This window comes from Lissotriton helveticus, chromosome 12 (assembly GCF_964261635.1).
Source record: "Lissotriton helveticus chromosome 12, aLisHel1.1, whole genome shotgun sequence".
Classification (NCBI taxonomy): Eukaryota; Metazoa; Chordata; class Amphibia; order Caudata; family Salamandridae; genus Lissotriton; species Lissotriton helveticus.
This window is the reverse complement of record NC_136073.1, coordinates 664,503,317-664,525,805: the sequence shown is the minus strand read 5'-3', so window position 1 is coordinate 664,525,805 and position 22,489 is coordinate 664,503,317. Positions and strand designations below refer to the sequence as shown.

General features: G+C 44.8%; 2 protein-coding genes and 1 long non-coding RNA gene across 3 annotated transcripts in view; 1 reads left to right on the top strand and 2 right to left on the bottom strand.

The window, feature by feature from the left end:
• Positions 1–22,489, bottom strand: part of LCAT (lecithin-cholesterol acyltransferase) — a 455,195-nt gene that overhangs the window by 86,841 nt on the left and 345,865 nt on the right. The window lies entirely within an intron of this gene.
• The window catches only part of LOC144799823 (uncharacterized), a 463,812-nt gene that overhangs the window by 190,219 nt on the left and 251,104 nt on the right, over positions 1–22,489 (top strand). The window lies entirely within an intron of this gene.
• Positions 9,170–21,743, bottom strand: LOC144799269 (uncharacterized). Its single transcript, XM_078670515.1, has 3 exons — positions 21,531–21,743; positions 20,440–21,467; positions 9,170–9,179 (listed from the first exon to the last, which is right to left on the bottom strand). The coding sequence occupies exons 1-3, from the start codon at positions 21,741–21,743 to the stop codon at positions 9,170–9,172; spliced, it is 1,251 nt and encodes a 416-aa protein (XP_078526641.1).

Genomic DNA, 22,489 nt, shown 5'->3' with positions numbered 1-22,489 from the left:
AATAAAATGTACTCCCTGTCCCTATTGGATTCTTTTTTGCCCATACATCCTCCAGAGCGTTGTGTGACACCATGTTATTGATAGCCTTACACACTTTCTTCTTACGGCCAACCCGCTCTCCTCTTTTCAGAAATCCTGTCCCATCCAACCCGTTAACATTGAAATCCCCGCAACATATTATCGGCTCTGGCCATAATGCCAGTTCTGTGTCTAGATATTCAAACATTTCAGGCTCATCATCATTAGAACCGTATACAGAAGCAATTGTGAAGCAGCCAGCCCCAGTCTGTGCCTCCACAACAACCCATCTTCCCTCCTGATCCTCCTTTTTTCTTTTCATTTGCACAGAGCCTTTCTTTGCTAGTATGGCAACCCCGCGTGTTCTAGTTTCCTGTTTTGTATTCGCGATCACTTCAAACCCCATCTGATCAAGCAGAAATTTTTCTTTTCCTGCAATGTGTGTCTCCTGTAAACATATTATTTCTGCCTTAACCCATCTCAGCATCGCAGCTACTTTCTGCCTTTTTACTATGTTATTCAACCCACATGTATTCAGAGAGATAATCCTTAATGCCGATCACGGCTAGAAGGGTTTCTTAGAAATTTCAGAAAAAGGCGCTCTACCTGAAGTGTACGCTGAACAGTGTGTGGAAATGAGTTTTTTTGAGTGTGGCGCGTGAAGAGCGAACGGATTAACCCAAAACCGTTCTAAGACAATCAGAGATTACCCAAACTGTAACACAGCAACGCTCTCGCAGCCACAAAAAACAGTGTACAGTTTAGACAAACAACAATTGGTATTGATACAATTGAAAGAAAGCAGCAGATCTGTTTGTTCAAATTCCTTTTCAATGATGTTTTAATTGGATCCAAGCTCAGCCGACACGTGTTTCATCGTGTTAAAGTGGAGTCAACACGACTCTTTATTCGATCAACCCTGGTTCCGGGTTCAGGAGTGTCTCTAACACCGCTAATTTATATTTGAGCACACAACGGTCCGTTCTTGGAACACGGCGACCGGGAATCAACGGAGGAGGGACTTCGACTAACAGATTGAACCTAACGCTACCCGTGAAGAGTTCTATACCTACACACAGAACGCGCTACTCCTGCAGTCGGGTCCCCTCCCGGTACAGCTATTCACGCACTCGTGTATAGTCATCGTCGAATACAGACATGCAACATTTTGTGTGCTCAAATATAAATTAGCGGTGTTAGAGACACTCCTGAACCCGGAACCAGGGTTGATCGAATAAATATATTGGCAGACTCGCCAATATCTTACCAGGACAAGCCATTTCTTCGCGCAGAGTATTCACGCATCTAACCGTGGATGCCCGAATGCTATCCACTAGCCCTGAAGAGTCGTGTTGACTCCACTTTAACACGATGAAACACGTGTCGGCTGAGCTTGGATCCAATTAAAACATCATTGAAAAGGAATTTGAACAAACAGATCTGCTGCTTTCTTTCAATTGTATCAATACCAATTGTTGTTTGTCTAAACTGTACACTGTTTTTTGTGGCTGCGAGAGCGTTGCTGTGTTATAATCCTTAATGCCATTTGTGTTTTCTAGCGTTTCCTATTTTCCTCATGCCTAAGATCCTGCTGCTCCTATTTCGTGGTCTATTAGATATATCTTCTCCTCTCTTCCAATTTAAATAATTTCGGCTCCCTTGTGCTGTATCTTTCCAACATCCCATCACCCCCCCAGTGCCCTCCCCTCCGCCCTCCTTGCCCCTTCTCCCCGCACCCGCTGCTCCCACCCCCCTCCCGCTTGTACAGGCAAATAGGTCACTCATGACCTATGTGTGGCTGCTGTTTGCTGTAAGGTCGCCTCTCTCTCCTCTCCTCCCTCCAACTCGTCCATACACCCGCTATGCTGAAGCCTAACTGCTACTTCATACCTTGTGCTTTAGGCCCTTTACCCCTTCTATTTCTTTCCTCTCCCCTTACTCAACTCAGTGAGCTCTGAGAGGTATTCCCCAGCCTTTATCTCTGAGAAGAACATCCTCGTGACACCACCTATATTGATTTTTAACTTGGCCGGGAACATCAGATAAGCCTCTGCCCCTTGTCGCTGGAATGGGGCGATTAACTGCCTTAGTCTCCAGCGTCTCTCCACAGTAACGTGGCAGAAATCAGGTCTGGCAAAGAAAGTGACTCCCTGTGAGGTTTTCTTTGAATCCGGTCTGGCTTTTTCAATAATTACTTGCCTTGCCAAGAAATTCCCAAAAAATACCAGCATAGCTCTGGGCAAGTTCTCCTGCCTCCCATCCCTTCTCTTTTTAACAAACAGTGGATATCTGTGCGCTCTTTGCACCTCTAACTCCCATTGCCATTGAGCTTCCGGGAAGGCATCTTTCAATAACTTAATGACGAATCCTCTTGGGTCCTGCCCCTCCACTCCCTCCTCTAGTCCCAATAGTCTCGCATTATTACTCCTCTGGCGATTTTCAAAGTCCTCGACTTTCCACTGCAGGTCTTCTGTTTTTTTCGTTTGGTCCAATTTAAATGCCTGCCAGTCTGTCACCTCGTCCTCCAGTCTGCCTGTTCTTTCTTCCACTTGAACCACTCGCTCTTCAACCCCCTCATACTTTTTGTTCATTCTTCTTATTGCAGCCTGCAGTTTCTTGGTGTCATGTCTTGCTCTCCGACTCTCAATTCTAGCTTCAGACTGCATTTGTTTCAATGTGTCATACATCATGCCCATTGTAACCTGCTGTGCCTTTTCGCTTTCCCCTCCTCCTGCTGCTCCCAGCTCCCCTTGCACGCCCTCCTGATACATGGTGGAGGTAGCCGAGTAATCCCATGATAGTTTCTTGCTGGTCTTGTCTGGGAAGCCTCCACCTCCACCTCCTCCTCCTTGTCCTGCCATAGTTCTCCTTCTTTTCTGTATGATTTTAATCTTTGACTCTTGATTCTCTTCCAAACCGGAGCTGGACTCCCCAGAAATACCGCTCTCCTCCTCACTCGAGGTGGTGTCAGTACCTTCCACCACAGAATAAAATTCCCCATCTCGGTCTCCCTGAGAGTCGAGGCTCACGAGACTCCCCCATTCAGAGTCCTGAGCCCGAGAAGTTTTATTATTTAATCCTTCCTCCACCAAGAGCAGCGCCTCCATCATCTGGGCGTTATTGGAGCTCCCTGCCTCGCTCATTACACCGCTCGCTACACCGCTTGCAGGCATCTCTGTCCCTCCTCTCACCTGTAGCGGCTGGTCGGTGCTCGCGTCCACCGTCTCATCCGGCGCTGCCGGCTCTGCTGGTTCTGCTGACTCTGCGCCTGCAGCGGCAATGGGTAGAATCCGTGGTTGCTCCGCCAACGTCCTCGAGGACGGCACCGGCTCCCGCTGTGTTTACGTCCCTGCCGGCATCTTCAGTCATGTCAGCGTTTTCACCTGGGGAATCTTTTGCCGGGTTCCGCGCCAGTAAGGACCTTCCACCGAACGATTCGGATAAGGTGGTCTGCCTATAGCTGTAGTCTTTCTGCTCCTTAGCCGTGACTGATCTGCTGCTTCTTGGAAATGAATTATTGCTGTCTTTGTTCTGCGCTTGAGTTGTCAGCGATGCATCGCTCTTTACCGCAATTGTATGCCCTGGTTTGCTTTCGTTCTTCTTTTCTTTTTCTGCTTTCCTTTGGTAGACTCTCTGCGGGGCGCTTGATACATGGTTTGCACGTTTAGCAGCTGGCAAAATCATCGGTGTGGTGCCCGTTCCTGGCAGTTTGGATGCACTCCCTGCTGTGCTGCACGCTGTGGGCGCTAATCTGTCCTTTTCTTTCTCGCCTCTACTTCTTTGTGACATTCTTATAAATTTACACCAGGCAGCCTTCCAGAGTGTTTTTATCGTTTTAAACACTGTTAAGGCTTGTGTCCTGAGGCTTCGTCCGGTTGGGGTATCTTCTCCGCGATCAGCAATCTGCAGAAGTAACCGCATCCCCAGCCCTACAGCGGCCTCGCACTCTACTTAGCGGGTATTCTTTTCCCTCCTTCCAGTCCGGAGAGAGAGTATCGTGCGACCGCTCTCTACAGCGCACTGGCGGCCATCTTGCCCCCCCAGGCTCTTTTGTAGTGAGCCTAGCGTGTTGCTGCTGTGTGTGTGTGTGTGTTGCGCAAACGCTTTACACATTGCCTCTGGGATAATCCTGACTGCTTGTGCCAAGTCACCAAGGGGGTGAGCAGGGGTTATCTTCAGCATGTAACTCCCTTGTCTTGACTAGAGTGGTGGTTTCTGCCTGGCTTTGGCGCAAGCCTTAGCCAACCAGAAATTCCTTTTCTAACAAAATGCATCTACACAGTAATGTTTTGTGAATGTGTGTGGAATGACCATGTTGTTGCTTTGCAAATATCAGTAATTGGAATGTACCCTAAAAATGCCGTAGAAGCTACTATTAGAGTGAGCTTTAGGGGAATAGGTAGAAGCCTTTTAGCTTTAGCAAGTTTGGATGCATTTAAATATCCATCAAGAAATCCCAGATTTAGAAATTGTATTTCCCATGTGGGGAGGTGCGAAAGCAATAAAAAGTTTAAGTTTTTCATATAGTTTTAGTCCTGTCAATATAGTACATTTAAGCTCTTTTAAAATCTATGGTATGCAAAGCTCTCTGCAATTGAATCAGGTTGTGGAAACAAAACAGGTAATTCTATTGATTGATTAATATGAAAATTGGACACAACCTTTGGAAGGACTTTTGGGTTTGTTCTTTGCACCATCTTGTCTCTATGAAGCTGAAAGAATTGTTCGTCTTAGGTTAATTACTGAATCTCACTGGCCCTTACAGTGAAATGATAGCAATTAAAAAGGTAATTGGCAAGAGTGCAGTGGCTCAAATGGAGCCCCCATAAGTCTATTTAGTACAGTGATTATGTTCCATGCTGTAGGCTGCTTTGGGGGTATTATTTTTTTAAGTTCCGCCATAAAAGCTTTAATAACAGGTATTTTAAATAATGATAAGTTCTGTCTATTCTGGAAATAGGCTGCAATAGCCTTCACGTGTAATCGTATTGAAGTATGAGCTAACCCTATGATTTGTAAAAGCAATTAGTAAGTAAGTATTGTCTGTACCTCTGGGCCAGTCACCCCACCGTGCACACTCCCCGTGAGTGAGCCCGTTCCCAAGTGCCGCCACTGCTTTCAGCTGTGCCCCCGACCGCCGGAACCGCTTCTGCTCCACCTGGATTGCGGTTCTCCTGTGCCTCCTTGTTACCCGCTTGCTCTCCCCTGCCTTTCACCGCTTTTTTGCTCCTTGGAAACTGCTTTGCCTCTTTGTTTCATTTGCCGCTTTTTGCCTCATTGTAACCTGCTTGCTCTCCCCTGTTAGTGTGCAGCGTTTACTGTGCAGCGTTTACCGCCGTATTTTCTCTTGCCCCCTGTGTTTCTTTCCTCGGCCGCTGGTCCCCTCATTAGGACGCCCAGCCCCTGCCGCGTTTCCCGCCACCTCCCCGCCGCTGCCCCCCTGCGGCCCCGCCCCCTTCCCTCGCTCGCCCTTCCCATTCGCCACCCCGCTCCCGCCTCCCAGCTGACCCTCCCTCGCTCCGCCCCCCCCCACTCTCCACATATGGCAGAGTGGCGTACGCGCAGCGTTGACGCGCAGCGGGCGCGGCGATTGTGAGCCAAAGGCGCGCCAAAGGCAAGCCCGTCTGCGCCCGTCCGCGCCTGGACCACGCCCAGCGCCAGGACCCCTGGCCCCCGCAGACCCCAGCCCGCCCGCCGGACGTACAACGCCGCCACCCTCAACGCACTCAACGCCGGCCGATTCCCGGGCTGCTACCGAGCCACCCCGAGACGCACCCACGGACCCTTCTGCTGCACCTCCTGCAAGTTCACCTGCATCCGGACCTGCACCACGCCAGCAGTGCCCAAGACCTCGACGAGCAACAGCAGCAGCCACCTGAAGTGCATCCTGCTCAACACCCGCTCCGTCCACAGACACGCCGTCGAGCTCTGGAACCTGCTCGACACCACAGCCCCAGACGTCGCCTTCCTCACAGAAACCTGGATGAACGCCTCTTCAGCGCCCGACATCGCCATCGCCATCCCAGACGGCTACAAGATCATCCGAAGGGACCGCATCAACCACACCGGAGGAGGCATCGCCATCATCCACAGGAACACCATCCGCATCACGACCAACACCGACGACACCCTCGCACCCGCCGAGCACCTGCACTTCCAGATCCACATCAACCCCAAGACCACCCTCAGAGGTACCCTCATCTACAGACCCCCGGGACAACGCACACAATTCAGCGAAGACATCGCCGACTTCATCAGCCCGCACGCCCTCCCCTCCGCTGACTACATCCTCCTCGGGGACCTCAACTACCACCTGGAGAACAACAACGACCGCAACACCATCACCCTGCTGGACAACCTCGCAAACCTGGGACTCAAGCAGCTGGTCACCACCCCCACCCACTACGCCGGTCACACACTCGACCCCATCTTCTCATCCAGCAAGGACATCACCTTCAGCCACGCCACCAGACTCCACTGGACGGACCACAGCTGCGTCCACTTCAGCTTCGGAAGGACCACGATCCACCACCACCAGCAACAGGTTGCACGCAGAAGCTGGAACAAGATCACAGCCGACCAGCTCGCGACCTCCCTGAGCATGAACCCTCCCACCAGCTCAACGAACCCAAGCCAGGCGGCCTCCAACCTCACGAAGTGGATCAGCGACTGCGCAGACGACCTCGCCCCCCTGAGGACCCCGCCTAGCAGACCCGGTAGCAAGAAAGCCCCATGGTTCACCGACGAACTCAAGAACTCCAAGAAGAACTGCCGAGCACTCGAGAGAACCTGGCGCAGAGACCCAACTCCGGACAACATGGCTGCCCTCAAACTCGCCACCCGAAAGCACCACCAACTCATCCACGCCACCAAGGAACGACTGGACAACAACGCACACAACAGCAAGGAACTCTTCAACATCGTCAAAGAGCTCTCCAACCCCAACGCCGGAAACAACGACATCACCCCATTGCAAGACCTCTACAACTCCCTCGCCTCCTACTTCCACAACAAGATTGCGGACATACACAACAGCTTCAGCACTCAACCGACGCACGCCACGACCGAACCACCGCCCCCCACCACCACCCTCCACGCCTGGACCTCGATCAGCACCGAAGACACCGTCCGCACGATGAACTCCATCCACTCCGGATCTCTGACCGACCCATGCCCTCACCACGTCTTCAACAAGGCCGACGCTGTCATCGCACCCCACCTGCGGGACATCATCAACACCTCCTTCGACACCGCTACCTTCCCGGAGAGCTGGAAGCACGCCAAACTCAGCGCCCTACTCAAGAAGCCATCAGCCGACCCCACCGCCCTCAAGAACTACCGCCCCATCTCGCTGCTCCCGTTTCCTGCAAAAGTCATGGAGAAGACCGTCAACAAGCAGCTGGCCGCCTTCCTCGAGACGAACGGATCCCTCGACCCCTCGCAGTCTGGCTTCCGGGCCAACCACAGCACCGAGACCGCCCTGATCGCAGCCACCGATGACATCCGTACTCTGCTCGACAACGGAGAAACAGCGGCCCTCATCCTCCTAGACCTCTCCGCGGCCTTTGACACTGTCTGCCACCGTACCCTAGTACAGCGCCTCAGCAATGTCGGAATCCAGGAGAAGGCACTGGAGTGGATCATCTCCTTCCTCGCCGGAAGGAGACAGAGAGTCCGCCTCCCTCCGTTCAGATCTGAAGCCACCGAAGTCATCTGCGGCGTTCCTCAAGGCTCCTCGCTCAGCCCAACCCTCTTCAACGTCTACATGAGCCCCCTCGCGGACATCGCACGCCATCACAACCTCAACATCATCTCCTACGCCGACGACACACAGCTGATCCTCTCCCTCACCAACGACCCCGCCACCGCCAGAGCCAACCTTCACGAAGGGATGAAAGAGGTAGCCGAATGGATGAAGAACAGCCGCCTGAAACTGAACTCGGACAAGACGGAAGTCCTCATCCTGGGATCCTCACCCTCCACCTGGGACGACTCCTGGTGGCCCCCCGCCCTAGGCAGCGCACCCAAACCAACAGACCACGCACGCAACTTGGGCTTCATCCTGGACTCCTCCCTCTCCATGACCAGACAAGTCAACGCCGTCTCCTCATCGTGCTTCAACATCCTGCGCATGCTCCGCAAGATCTTCCGGTGGATCCCCACCGAGACCAGGAAGACGGTCACCCAGGCCGTCGTCACCAGCCGTCTGGACTACGGCAACTCCCTCTACGCCGGAACAACCGCCAAACTCCAGAAGAGACTCCAGCGGATCCAGAACGCCTCAGCACGACTCATCCTGGACATCCCCCGTCGCAGCCACATCTCCGGACACCTGAGAGACCTGCACTGGCTCCCGGTCAACAAGAGAATCACCTTCCGACTCCTCACCCACGCACACAAAGCCCTACACAACCAAGGCCCAGGATACCTCAACAGCCGCCTCAACTTCTACGCTCCCAAACGCCAGCTCCGATCGACCAGCCACGCCCTTGCCGCCGTCCCCCGCATCCGAAGAGCCACCACAGGGGGACGGTCCTTCTCCTACCTTGCTGCCAAGACATGGAACTCCCTACCGACCCACCTCCGCCTGATCCAGGACCACCTCGCCTTCAGGAAGCAACTCAAGACCTGGCTGTTCGAGCAGTAGCGGACCCCCCTCCCCTAGCGCCTTGAGACCCTCTGGGTGAGTAGTGCGCTATATAAATTATATGATTGATTGATTGATTGTACATGTGTATTCAGGGGGTTAACTTTTTGTTGTTGGCATTATATAACAAATCTTTCCATTTAGCTGCATAACACTGTCTTGTGGTAGTATTGCAAGCTTCTTTCAGAATATTCATGCATTGTTGTTGTGAGAAAGTGATTTCCGAAGTGGGTGACCCAATAAACCCTTGTGAGCTTGGGCTGTAAACTGTTTTAAATATTTGGCAACAAGGGAATTCGTTAATGTATAAGTTACAGGTAATTGATCAGTCTAAATCTTTAAATTTGAAATCAATTTGAATAAATCACAACCTGCTGTAAACTTATTTTGCCACTTAAATTTTTGGCGCAATGGTAAATACTCTCCAGAACAGATAATACTACCCGGGGGAATAGGTTCAAAGAAATTGAACTTTATGTAAAAGTTATCATCATTCAGGGTACATCATTCATATCTTCAAAAGAAGAAAAAAGAATAAATCAACAATATACAATTGGACAAGAAGTAAATTAATTGTTCTTAAAATCCAGTTGCGTTGAACTCCACTCTTTAGAGATATATGGCAGCAGATCTTGTCAGATAAACAAAGACCACGTTGTCCAGAACAAAACTGTCTAAAAAGATGTGGATTTTTTAAGTCGACGTTTCGGCCTTATTTTTGTCAAATCCTTAAGGCCATCTTCAGGACTTTCAATCTTTAAAATAATTAAGAAACCCTGTGGAGGATACAATAACCATATTGTTACCTCTGATCAGAAACAATCTGTGTACATTTTATTACTCGTGTGCAGAAAAATATTGTTACAATTATTGTTGCCTACATGACTTCATAGCTACATAGCCTTAATCTTATACTATGTTAACAATTTACTTCCTTGTGTCACTTTCCAGAAAGTGAACTACAGAATATAGACTTCCTTATATCACATTTGAATCAGTCTATTTCCAGAAAGCTATGATTTTATACTTGAACATTTGAACCATTCATCTGAGATGTTCATTTGTAACTGAATGAATTTTGTCGCTTCATGTTTCATTAAAAAATCGAACCCACTGGCTAGCACATGTTTGATTAAAAACCTAACCACATGGATGTTACGTATACTTGTGAATAGATGGTAACTTTGTCTTTGAAAATTTATCAAGGAAACATAAGATACCTGATTACAAACTTAGTCGTATCAAAATGTCGAGGTAATTGTCAGTTCTGCGTCTTTCAAATCTCCTAACAGGAAAAAAGACTGTATTGTAATTTACTTCGATATCTATATGCTTTGGCATTATACTACAATATAAGATTGTAAGGAGAGTTATTTAACTATAAATAAGACGTGACTGATAGAGCGTAAGTTTAAAATATCCCCTAGATATGCAGTTCGGCTAAATGGATAAGTTCCCATTGAAAACGACAGTAAGACAACGATACCCTAAAATATGTTTGGGTTTGAATAACATTCTTTAGTACAGAGGTCTAATGAAAGGACTATTTGAAAAGATAACCCCTGTAATAGAGAGGCTGCTGTAAATAATGGTTGACGAATAAGAGCACCGACCATTGTGTCATATAAGTCTCAATATCTAGCATAGTATTGAAGATCTAACACGTCGTATTACAACTGAATAAATACAACTAAACATATGTTTCCCTAGATAATACATTGGTGAAGCGGATTAAAGACGCAGCAACTATTTCCATCTTTTGTACGAGAGTTCTAATAAAACAAGGTAAATAATGTTCACGAAAACAAAAAGTTTGAATGATTAGTCAAATCATCCATCCTAACTATATAGATATCGAAGTAAATTACAATACAGTCTTTTTTCCTGTTAGGAGATTTGAAAGACGCAGAACTGACATTTACCTCGACATTTTGATACGACTAAGTTTGTAATCAGTTATCTTATGTTTTCTTGATAAATTTTCAAAGACAAAGTTACCATCTATTCACAAGTATACGTAACATCCATGTGGTTAGGTTTTTAATCAAACATGTGCTAGCCAGTGGGTTAGATTTTTTAATGAAACATGAAGCGACAAAATTCATTCAGTTACAAATGAACATCTCAGATGAATGGTTCAAATGTTCAAGTATAAAATCATAGCTTTCTGGAAATTGACTGATTCAAATGTGATATAAGGAAGTCTATATTCTGTAGTTCACTTTCTGGAAAGTGACATAAGGAAGTAAATTGTTAACATAGTATAAGATTAAGGCTATGTAGCTATGAAGTCATGTAGGCAACAATAATAGTAACAATATTTTTCTGCACACGGGTAATAAAATGTACACAGATTGTTTCTGATCAGAGGTAACAATATGGTTATTGTATCCTCCACAGGGTTTCTTAATTATTTTTAAGATTGAAAGTCCTGAAGATGGCCTTAAGGATTTGACAAAAATAAGGCCGAAACGTCGACTTAAAAAATCCACATCTTTTAGACAGTTTTGTTCTGGACAACGTGGTCTTTGTTTATCTGACAAGATCTGCTGCTGTAGTGTAGCTCCTATTTTCCCAATAGGCTCTGCGCATTGGAATAGTACCTACAGTAGTAAAGGCCTAGGCCAGACGTTAACTAGGTCTACTACTGTCGATGCTAGACTTAATTTTTGGGTTTGCCAGCTAAGCTCAGAGTTCGCTAGAAACTTTCTCGAATGTTCAAGGAAGGAATTAATTCCCCTGATTAGACAAGAAGGGATTTAGTTTCTGACAACCATAGAACATGACAACTTTGCTCTCCCCTAATCAAGAGTCAATCTCAAGAGTCGTGTGAGCACAAGGCAATTATTTTACTCAGTCAGTACGTGCATTCTTAGTCTCATCAGAATGTAGAGAAAAGGAAGAGACGGGCGTGTTCAATAAAAGATGTTATTTATTGATCAGTCTCTTTTCTCGTACAAGAGAAATGGATCGATATTATTGCAATACTTATAGTTAAGTAAAGTGCATACATTAAAAGCAATAGTATAAAATAATACTGTAAAAACATTGATATGGTTTCTGAGCCATATGATGTTTAAAATGATTAAAATATATTTACATACACATATACATTTGACTAAACGTACTCAACTGGTGTTTCTAAATACGCCTACCCCGTGTACCTGACCTAAGTCTAATGCGTGGGCGGGAATAGAAAGTTACAGTTTAAGTTAAGTTTGTTTTTGCCAAGTGAATAACTAAAGAATTCTCTGTGAGGGGTTATTCAGTTCTGTACCTGGAATTTAGGATGAATGAGGAATGGTATCTCTTTCTCTGCTCTCGATATTCCAGGCTGCCTGCGAGGGCTGCCCAGAAGCGCCGGTGCTGGGTCTCTCGGCTTGAGATAGCAGCGCGTCTCTCAGCGCGTCAGGAAGGCGGGGCTGCTGCCAGCGGGGTCTGCTTCTGCTCTCGGCTTCGGCAAGTATGGCTGCTCCGTCTTGTCACCACGCGTGTGTTTGCATAGGGCAAGGTCGGCAATATTTATACCTTAAAGGTGCCGAGATTGACGTAAGGATGGACATAGATACGTCAATAAAGATGTCATACGACTTGCTCGTTAGCACATTCTTTACTAAAGTTCTCTGTGAAATCAAAACAATGGCCGCACGGATTATCCAGGTTGTCATAGGTTTGATTTGTTATGAGAACGTCGTATGCCTTATCAGGGGCTGGAGGAATGTCGCTTGTCTAATTAGATCTCAAGCGTTATGACCTAATCAGATATCACGTTCCTGTGCCGTAGTGTGACTGCGTCAGATAACGGTATCTGCATCATGGGGGTTTTCTTGCCTCATGGGCTGACTGTTAGTTAACTTGATAGTTAGTTTAACCAGAATAGGGTCAGGAATAGGGGGACTGATTCAGAACCTATAGAAATACACGACACCCACTCCACGCTAACTATGGTCATATCTACTAATCTATGCATAGTATAACATAGTACAACATACTATAGAGTATAGTGTATACCTTACCACCCCAAAATACATAAATGCATTTTGAAATTTTTCAAATATACTGAAAAATTGCAGTCATATAAATTGTATGCACATAAGCTATGAATTAAATGCAAAAGTAAACACGCATTTTATGCATTATTGCTTATTGGTATATGAGAAATACACATGAAATGGCTCTTAATATGGCTATACAGAAAGGAAGTCCGAGACCATTTCATCACATAATAAAATATTAGTGAACCTACCAGCGGGCAGCTAAAGTCTATAAAGCATCTAAAAATAGAAATTTTAGTTCTCTAGGAATAGTTTCTTACTTTAAGCAGAAGATCAGTGTCCCGGGAAAAAAATATGTAGAAAAATATTTTAAGGGGCTTGCTGAAAAAAATTGCTGTCCGTGAACTGGAGTGAAATTGTTCATGTGACTTTATTTTTAAAGTTGAAGGCCGAATTCAGGGAACGCCGTGTGCGAGTTTACTCAAAAGTCTCTATTTCTGTTCTGGAGAGAACATCATATCATTCAGGCTTTCGAAAAAACTGTCAACAGCTTCATGGGAAAGTTCCACTAAGTCGGAAATAGGGGTAACCATGCATTCGTGCGCATGATTGTCTCCATTGACATTCTGATTCGCATTGCTGACAGAAGGTCGTACCTGTTCGATGTTGCTTTCATCTTGAACTTCACTACTCTTCAATCGTAGTGGTGAAGATTCCAGGAATGCCGTCATCAGGATTGGCAGCCTTTGAGGGCAGCACAAAGCGTGAACCTTGGTAGGAACCAACAGTGTATCTGCATCCACTGGCGCATCCGATTGTAGCGTCAGACAGGTGTCTAACACGCATTCTTCTCCGCATAGCAGACACCTTAGTACAGGTAAAACACACCTTTGCCACATTGGTCGAAATGATAGAAACCAAGTCATGTTCAGGTCTCTAAGCCGGGAGAGTCCCAGGATTTTTGATATCCGGTCCCGGTATCCAATGGCTAGGATCGTATCTTCCATTGTCGCGAGAGTTTGATCTGTGACATGGGTTGCCATAACGAAAAATAAGGACTAGGAATAGGATTCCGGCAATTAGTCCCAGGATCAGGGGAAGTCCGCCAAAAATCGAATGGACGAAATCTGGAAAAATACCCAGTATGGCTTTGAATGGTGTTAATGCCATCGAAAATACTGTCTTAAATACCTTTGAAACCCCAGTGATATCAGAAATATTTAAGATTTCGCTTAGGATTTCCGCGAAATGTACGGGGGAATTAGTCGATAATAATGTATGTATCTCTGCAGTCGTCCTTGCGACTTGTAGATCATACGTTTCTTTTGATGACGTGAGCCTTGTAGGCGTCTGAAGAAGCACTGTTTTCATTCTGCTTAAAGTATCTATTCGAATAGAAGTAATTTTCAAACTGGGCCATGCCCTTGCCTCCCTGTCTGGAAAGGAGCTGGGGAACAAAGAACGTCCACAGCACTTGACCTTCGCCGTTGTAGTGACTAGATAAGGAGTCCCGGGCATAAGACTGCAACATCTGCGGTCTACAATAAGAATGTAACTCCCATTATAGAGTCTTTGAAAGAATGGTTCTATTTCAGTTGCAGGTGCGCCTTGCTGGTGACATGAAAGGTTGTATGAATTCCCTTCACAGGCTCCATGCAAACTAATTCCGTTACACAGAAGCGTGCCGCTTAGTGACATAGCACAATTGTTGCCACTAAGAAACACTTTCTGTCCTTTATTACTGACACATGCATGTGAATAGGGCAGGTTCCAAGTTGTTTTAAGGTACCCCTTTCCCAATTTCTCGTACATGCCAGCCTGTATATATTTTTGGCAGTATTGAAACCTGAAGGTTGAGATTGGAATATTTATGATTCCGTGGATTATCCATTCACTGACAGGTCGTTCTGACATTGTCATTGGTAATCTTTCTAGTTTTTCAATGCTCAAGATTGTATAATCAGCACCCTTTTGCGCCATACCGATTTGTCTATCAGTAAGGTTAAAGATTTGGAATAGTGACGTTGTGTTGATTAAACGCCAAGGCACGTAGCCTGAACGCAGATTTTGTAACGTCCAGCCAAGCTGTACAATGGAACGCAATTGTGACTGACCATGTTGTAATAACAGTAAGTCTTGCGATAGTATATCGATTGCTGAAGACACAATGCTGTCCAATGAAAAAATTCTGGAGGACAGAGTCATTAACCCATTGTCCACTACAGAAAGTGATTTTTCCAAATTAATACGGTCAATTTCCCGTATTCTTTCTGCTGTCTCAATTTGAGTAACCTTCCAGGCCTCATTGTATGCTGCATATACAGAGGCTGCTATGAAACGCTTTTGACGCTGTTTGCGTGGTCCCAGTATGAAATCACGCAAGTCAGCACCATCAGTAAGTAAAGTTAGGTGTTGCTTAATTTCAGGCAGTGTGGAAGTCTGTAGCCATTGAAGGCATAATTTGCCCACACTGTAGGTTGTTATTATCCCTGGGTGATGTCTTTGGGGATATCTAGGGTCTGGCCTGGTCATTTTAAAACCCTGTGTTTTATTCAGGAATCTATCTTGACAGTTATTTGTATCTGTGGGCCAGATCAACCATTGTTTCCAATCAGGATGTGTTCTGTTTTGGTTTAATATATGGTTTACGTCTATCTCGTCATCTGTATCAGAGTTATTGCTAAACATTGTTGGCTTTGGAATAGACGGATTATTTAAATCTTTGATTTTGGCTAAGCCAAGACAGGTGGTTTGTTGAACAGTGTCATTTAAAAATATCATTTGTTCTGGGATCATGCAGGCTCTAAACAAAGCTTCTAAACCCTGTACTTGCCATTCTTTTGTACCCCAAACACTTTTCAAATCAACATTTTTGTCCCAATAATCAAATCCAAAAGTATTCATTTTTTCAAAGAATGAATCTGAATATATCAATTTTGTGTTGGTTATCATGGTTTTCATCCCTGTCTTGTTTGACAATTTAAAATAAAATGTTTCAGCATTACTTATGTTAAAACCTGAAAAATATGAATATTTGTCATAAACGGTTCTAGAGCTCCCTTTTGGAGGCGTAGCACAATGTTCCCATTGATTGTAATTTAAAACATTTCTAGGTTGTGCAGATTTATGCAAAAAATGGTTACCATAATGGTTATAGCAATACATACTATCATAATTTGTAGAACCTTGCAAATAATCATGTTTTGTAAATTTAGCAGACATTACTAAGTCCGACATCATATTGTTGATGCTTTCGAAGTCCCAATCATCAGCAAATGAGTTTGGTTTTGCAAAATCACTCAAGGAGATCTTGATTTGGTGTGGATATTTCAGGATCTCGACCGGACCATAAATTTCATAGTCAGTGTTGTCCCAGGCTACCCCACCAGGTATAGGATTGGCTGTGAAGTTGGCTGAAGAAAGTTCTGAAGAGAGTTCTCTTTTCTCGACGTGTGAAGATGTGTGTGGTTTGAGGATCAAGTTGATGTTCTGACTTGCTGTGTCCATTTTAGCATATTTTCCCTCAATGAAGCGTCCCAAAGTAAATACCATGATGAGCCAAAGTATGAGGATAAATACACCAAAACCCACCCAAAATTCAATCCATGGAGAAACCAGATATGTTTCTTTCATTTGTTTCAAAAGTTCCTTCGTTTTGTCTTTAAAGGATTTTGATGATGGCTGTGTCTTTGATTCACTGAGGCTTTCAGAGGAATCATCGAAGTTGATGAAGTACCCGGATGCAGTTCTGTCAATTGTTCCAATTGCTTCAGGATTTTTGTTTCTTGCATTGTCACTTGGTACTTCATTGTAGATTGGTGTGTCTCTGCTAAATGTTTTTATTTGGGTTTTCAGAGGTCTTAGTTCTATTGCATTGTTGCATAGTCCTTGTTGTTCTTCTGTAGGCGTTTCGAATGTGATGAGCCTCTTTGTTAGGACCTCTGTACTGGTAGCAAACCTTGGTGTTCTGCTACTTATTGGGAGTCCACTTGGCCTACTGTTTGTTATCGGCCACATGTTGTGGTTTTACCAGGTCGATGGATACAACTCGGTTCTCCTTTTTTCCAGCAAGTGGCGGTAGTACAACTGATCTTGTCCCGTTGACAGACAAGACAGGAACTGCTTTTCTGTAAGAAGGCCCAAATTCCTTCTTTACCGCGATCTTCTCCCTGACTAGATCCCCGACTTTTGGAATCCAGACAGGTCTTGCTGGGACAGGTGGTGATTCTTCAGTGGTTGTTGGCTGTTGTTTCAACTGTATGTTGCTCAGGTCTTTTCTTGTTTTGTTTAAGTCCTGCAAAATAGCCAAACGGTCTTTGACATCAAAGGTTTTTTCTATTACCACTGAAGTCTGACTATCAAGGTCAGAGATCAACATCCTAGTTCCGAATAATAATTCGTACGGACTGAATCCCTTCAGAGAATTTCTTGGCAAGTTATTTAGACTACGTTGGACACTTATTAGATGTTTGACCCACCCAGCTCCCGAACCTAATACCTTTGCCGTTATAGATTGCTTTATGTCACGGTTTTTTCTTTCAACAATTCCGTTCCCCTCAGGGTGAAATGGACAAGAGTACCGCAATTGCACGCCCATGCTGACCATGGCCTCCTTATAAGCCCTAGAGCTAAAAGCAGGACCATTGTCCGAATGCAGAATGCCAATTGCGTATGTGCCGATGAAGACCCGCAAATCTTTTATAACAGTTCTGGCGTCAGCCGTTCGCTGGGGCCACATCCATATGAATCTCGTGCATGAGTCCACTGCGACCAAGATATATTTATAGTTACCATCCCTTTGTAAGGGACCGCAGTGGTCTAGATAAACACAGGCTAATGGTCTATCCGAGATTAGAAGGGGCGTCTGTGCTGGACGTCTCACCGTTGATACTTTCATTTTTTGACATATTTCACATGCTAGAACATAGTTCCTTGTTTGTCTTCTCATTTGTGGCCACCAGTATCTCTGTTTTAATAATGATACTGTGGCTGAGACGCCAGCATGAATAGAAGCAAGCCCTTCGTGTGCCGCTATTATTAGTCCTAACCTATGTTCCATGTTTGGAATTGCCCTATCCCCCACTCCAGGGATTCGAGCAAAAAGAACATTGTTTGCATCAGTTATGTATGAGTATTTTACTGGAAAGCCTTTAGGGAGTGGTTCTATCGAATCCTTTTCTGAAGCGCTGACAGCTTGTAATATTTCGCTGTCTATTTTTGTTTTTGACCGGGTGACGGCAGCTACGGAAGCCGTTTGCACAGCTGCCTTCGCGGCCTCATCGGCCAATGAATTCCCTGCAACGTGAACGCCATCACGTTGATGACTCAGTGTATGTATCACGTGAGTCTTTGGTAGTTCTTTTTGTAAAAGAGCTACTTGTTCCCAGAGCATTTTATGCTTGATTGTGCCACCTTTCGCATCCTTGAAACCGATCTGAAGCCAGATCTGCAAGTATTCATTATAAGACTGAACGCAATAATACGAATCGCACACTATGAGTGTGGGGAATTCTCGATCGGTATTTTCAAGCGCCATCTTGAATGCTAGTAGTTCAGCTCGCTGAGCTGTACAATCTCCTAGGGATTGTGTTTTAGTGAGGGTTGGTTTAAATTTCCCTTCGTGCCAACGACCTTTAACAATCGCGCACGCAGCACTGTAAGCTTGTTTACCCCCTACTGCGGGTTGTGCTGATCTGTCTGTATATATTATACAGCCGTAGTGATCTAGAGGCAGAATTTCGGTTGGCGGAGGACATTCAAATTCATATTGGAGAAATTCTTGTGTTTTTAAATAAGGATCAAATTCGTACACCACGTCTGTTGCAGCAAGAGAGTTAGCCCATTGTATCCATCTCGGATGGAGTGCTTTAGCATTTGGAATGCTTGCCTTTGTTACCGCCTCTAAGGCTGGTATTGGTGTCACGATTACTATTCGTTTACCTTGTGCCAGGGCTCGTTCTTTTGCTATAGCTGTCTGTGTTGCTGTAAGAATTTTTTCCGTTGGGCTAAATTTCATTTCAGCCTTAGTGTACAAGTGTGATTTGAATGCAATTGGTACCTTTTCTCCCTCATTAGAGGTCAGGTACGTGAATCCGCATCTCCCTTGGATGACTCGGATCACAAGGTTGCGTGTGTTATCACGTGTTTCTAATTTTGTTTTAATTAGCATGTCTGTTTGTAAGGATCTCAAAATTTCTGTGTGTGTTTGAGTCCAACTGGATCTTTTAAAGTCTGGTTTAATTAGATCATAAAGGGGTTTGACCCTTTCTGCGTAATTTGCAATGTATGTTCTTCCGAAATTTAGGAAGCCTAGAATTGACTGTAGGTTTTTTAGTGTTTTCGGAGCTTGGATTACGGCACATTTCTCTAGGAAATTGTCTGCCAGGCTTTTACCTTCACTTGATAACTCATATCCTAAGAATAGGACCGTCAGATGGGCAATTCTGGACTTTTTGAAGTTGAATTTGTAACCCTCTGCAGCGAACCCAAGTATTATGGTGTTCACTCTTTTCAAGTGAGTATCCAAGTCATCATCTGTTAAGTAAATGTCATCGACATAAGATAATGCTTCATCATCATATAGTTGTAGTAATTCTGTTACTCTCGCTGAGAATACCCCCGGGCTGTTCTTGTACCCCTGGGCTAACCGACAGAATTGTTTTTGAGTGCCATTTACTGAGAATGCAGTTAAATATCTGCTCTCTGGTGCTATGTTTTGACAAAAGAATCCATTGGAGATGTCCAAGGTTGTTTTGTATTTTTTGCGCACTATGTTATTCATTAGTGCAGCACTGTGTGAGTTTTGCACTGCAAAGCTTTTGCAACATGTGTTAAGGTGTCGGTAATCCAAAACTAGACGATATGAATTGTCTGGTTTGGAGACCGGAAACAAAGGATTGTTCATTTGTGAGGTGCAAGTTTCAATCACCCCCTGGTATTCTAGCTGATCTAGTATTTCGTTTACTTGTTTTTTAGCTTCTTGCTTAATTGGGTACTGCCTTTGTGCAGTAGGTTGTGATTTTAACTGGATTTTGTGAGGAGGAGAATCCTCATCCCATCCTACATGATTTTTATATAAAGCAGGTGCTAAGGCCACTGCCCACTTTCTAGCAAGTGTGTATTTTTTATGAATCGGGATTTGATTCGAGAAGGCAGGCATAATTACTTCTTCGCCATGAGGGCACTCCCTGACAAACTCTGGTGGCCAGTCTTTTTCAGCTAGTAGGATATCATAGCCCTTGGAGAGATTATCCCAAAATAGTCCCCTTATTTTCCTAGTCTTATCTCCCTCTATACGTAATGTTATCTCGTATATCTTGTGGGGCTTGCTAACTCTGGTGTCTGCAGTTTCCACTTGAAGGTATTCATTCGTGTCCACTGTCTCCAGATGATTCATAAGGACTTTGCGAGCTATGCTCACCTCTGCTGCGCTGTCTAGCATTGTCTGAGCCCATTCTCCGTTTTTCAGTTGTGTCCTCAGTATTCTCGGCATTTTTAACTACCTTGATACTGGCTACCTTCTTTTTTGGAAATTGTAATTTCTTTTTTAGCTGAGCAGGTTCCTTGTCTTTGGACTTGGCGTGCTCTTCTGATCGTCCTCTTCTTTCCGATTTCTGCGAGGAATTCTGAAAAGATTGAGAGGGACGTGTATCAATGTCTTGATATCTATCAGGTTTTTTAATATTATCCCTATTTCTAAGGTTATATCTATTCCCGGAGGGGTCACTCTGCGGTGACCTTTGTCTTTGGTTTGGAGATTTCTCTCTTCGCCTGGGAGACCTTCCTCGGGACTGGAATTTCTTTTCTTTAGGATTGGATTGTTTGTTTCCATCCCAGTTCTTTTTTGGTGAATTATTATTAAAAAACATTTTTTCTGGACTTGTAGTCAGTTGCGGTTTTACTGGTATTCCACCTAGACTATCTCTGCCTAGTTCTTCATAGGATTTTTCTATGATTCTGGCAATTTCAGCTGGTTGGTCTGCTATATCTGTCTCTTTTAACCTCTGGCGGATCGCCACGTTTGCTGCTTCACCTTTTATGTTGGCTAATAATATAGCCGAGACCTGCTTGAAGTCTTTTAGTAATTTCATACCAAGAGTTAAAGCAGGTTCTGGACCGTATTCATCTTGAATTTGTTTTAGCACATCTGGTATTACCGAAATGGATGGAACACCGTGCGTTTTTGTGTAGATGGAAGCAAAGACTGTACCCCAAGTGTCACAGTCCTCAATGTGTGGTGCGATTCCCATTGGGAGACATATAGTCAGAATCCTGTGTTTTTCCAGCGGGGTGGTGTCAGGAAACACCGCCTCTATTTGGGTGATTTTCTGTGCCAACCAGAATGGTATTTGTTCCCGTTTAGCTGGAACTTTACCTAGGCAGGATTGGATGTTCTGTGGTGTAATTTTATTTGTGTTCCCCTGGTGAGGGGTCAGCTGTGGAAGTTTAATCGCTGGCTGAATTGTTGAAGTCCGCATTACATACTGAACTAATTGTCTATGAATTTTTAGTAGTTGTTTTAGCTGTATTAATAGCTCTGCTGCAGGCATTCTTTCGATGTCTGGATGTGGTGTGTATCCGGCTAAGACCGGCCACGTTGCTCCTGGTCTTCCTAAAGGACCGAGCCTTGTAATGTGATTGTTATGTTTTAGGGCGCCATCAAATAAGAGCAAATGCTCTTGGAATTTGAGTGGTACTTCCACCTCCTCGAAAGGAGTGTACGTTTCAGGAGGTTCCTCTACTTTGTAATAGTGGAAGTACTTTGTTACAGCATTTGCTGCTGGAAAATGTATCCATGAATAGTATACCTCATAGTGGAAGTACTTTGTTACAGCATTTGCTGCTGGAAAATGTATCCATGAATAGTATACCTCTGTCTGCCGATATTCGTGTGCCTCGATTACGAATATGACTGTGCCACCTCTAGGTGTCAGTCCATTTTCTATAAGTTTTAGAGTTATAGATCTTCTTTTGATGACCGGAATGAGTATTATATCCGCGTCTGCTGCTTGCATGGTAGCATCAGCATCTGCGAGTTCAGTTGCTAATCTAACTGCCTCTCTTTCATCATCACTCTCTGCCATTTTACAGACAGGATGGTATTATGTTTGTTTGCAGATCAGGTTTCTTTATGGAAACAGAGATTAGATGCACAATATTTTGGAACTGTTTATCCTTCAACGTTGACTATACCAAGAACCATACATAGGAGTTCCCTCCTGCGAGGTTTTGGAGGATATAACCTTTCACCCACTCCAGACGTCTTTGGAGTATTTGGGAAAAGGGGTCTGAGTGAGAAAGCACGACTGAGTTACTCTAAATGTCTTACGTTAGTTTTATCACCCTTTCCAAACGCGTTGGGCGCCATGTAGTGTAGCTCCTATTTTCCCAATAGGCTCTGCGCATTGGAATAGTACCTACAGTAGTAAAGGCCTAGGCCAGACGTTAACTAGGTCTACTACTGTCGATGCTAGACTTAATTTTTGGGTTTGCCAGCTAAGCTCAGAGTTCGCTAGAAACTTTCTCGAATGTTCAAGGAAGGAATTAATTCCCCTGATTAGACAAGAAGGGATTTAGTTTCTGACAACCATAGAACATGACAACTTTGCTCTCCCCTAATCAAGAGTCAATCTCAAGAGTCGTGTGAGCACAAGGCAATTATTTTACTCAGTCAGTACGTGCATTCTTAGTCTCATCAGAATGTAGAGAAAAGGAAGAGACGGGCGTGTTCAATAAAAGATGTTATTTATTGATCAGTCTCTTTTCTCGTACAAGAGAAATGGATCGATATTATTGCAATACTTATAGTTAAGTAAAGTGCATACATTAA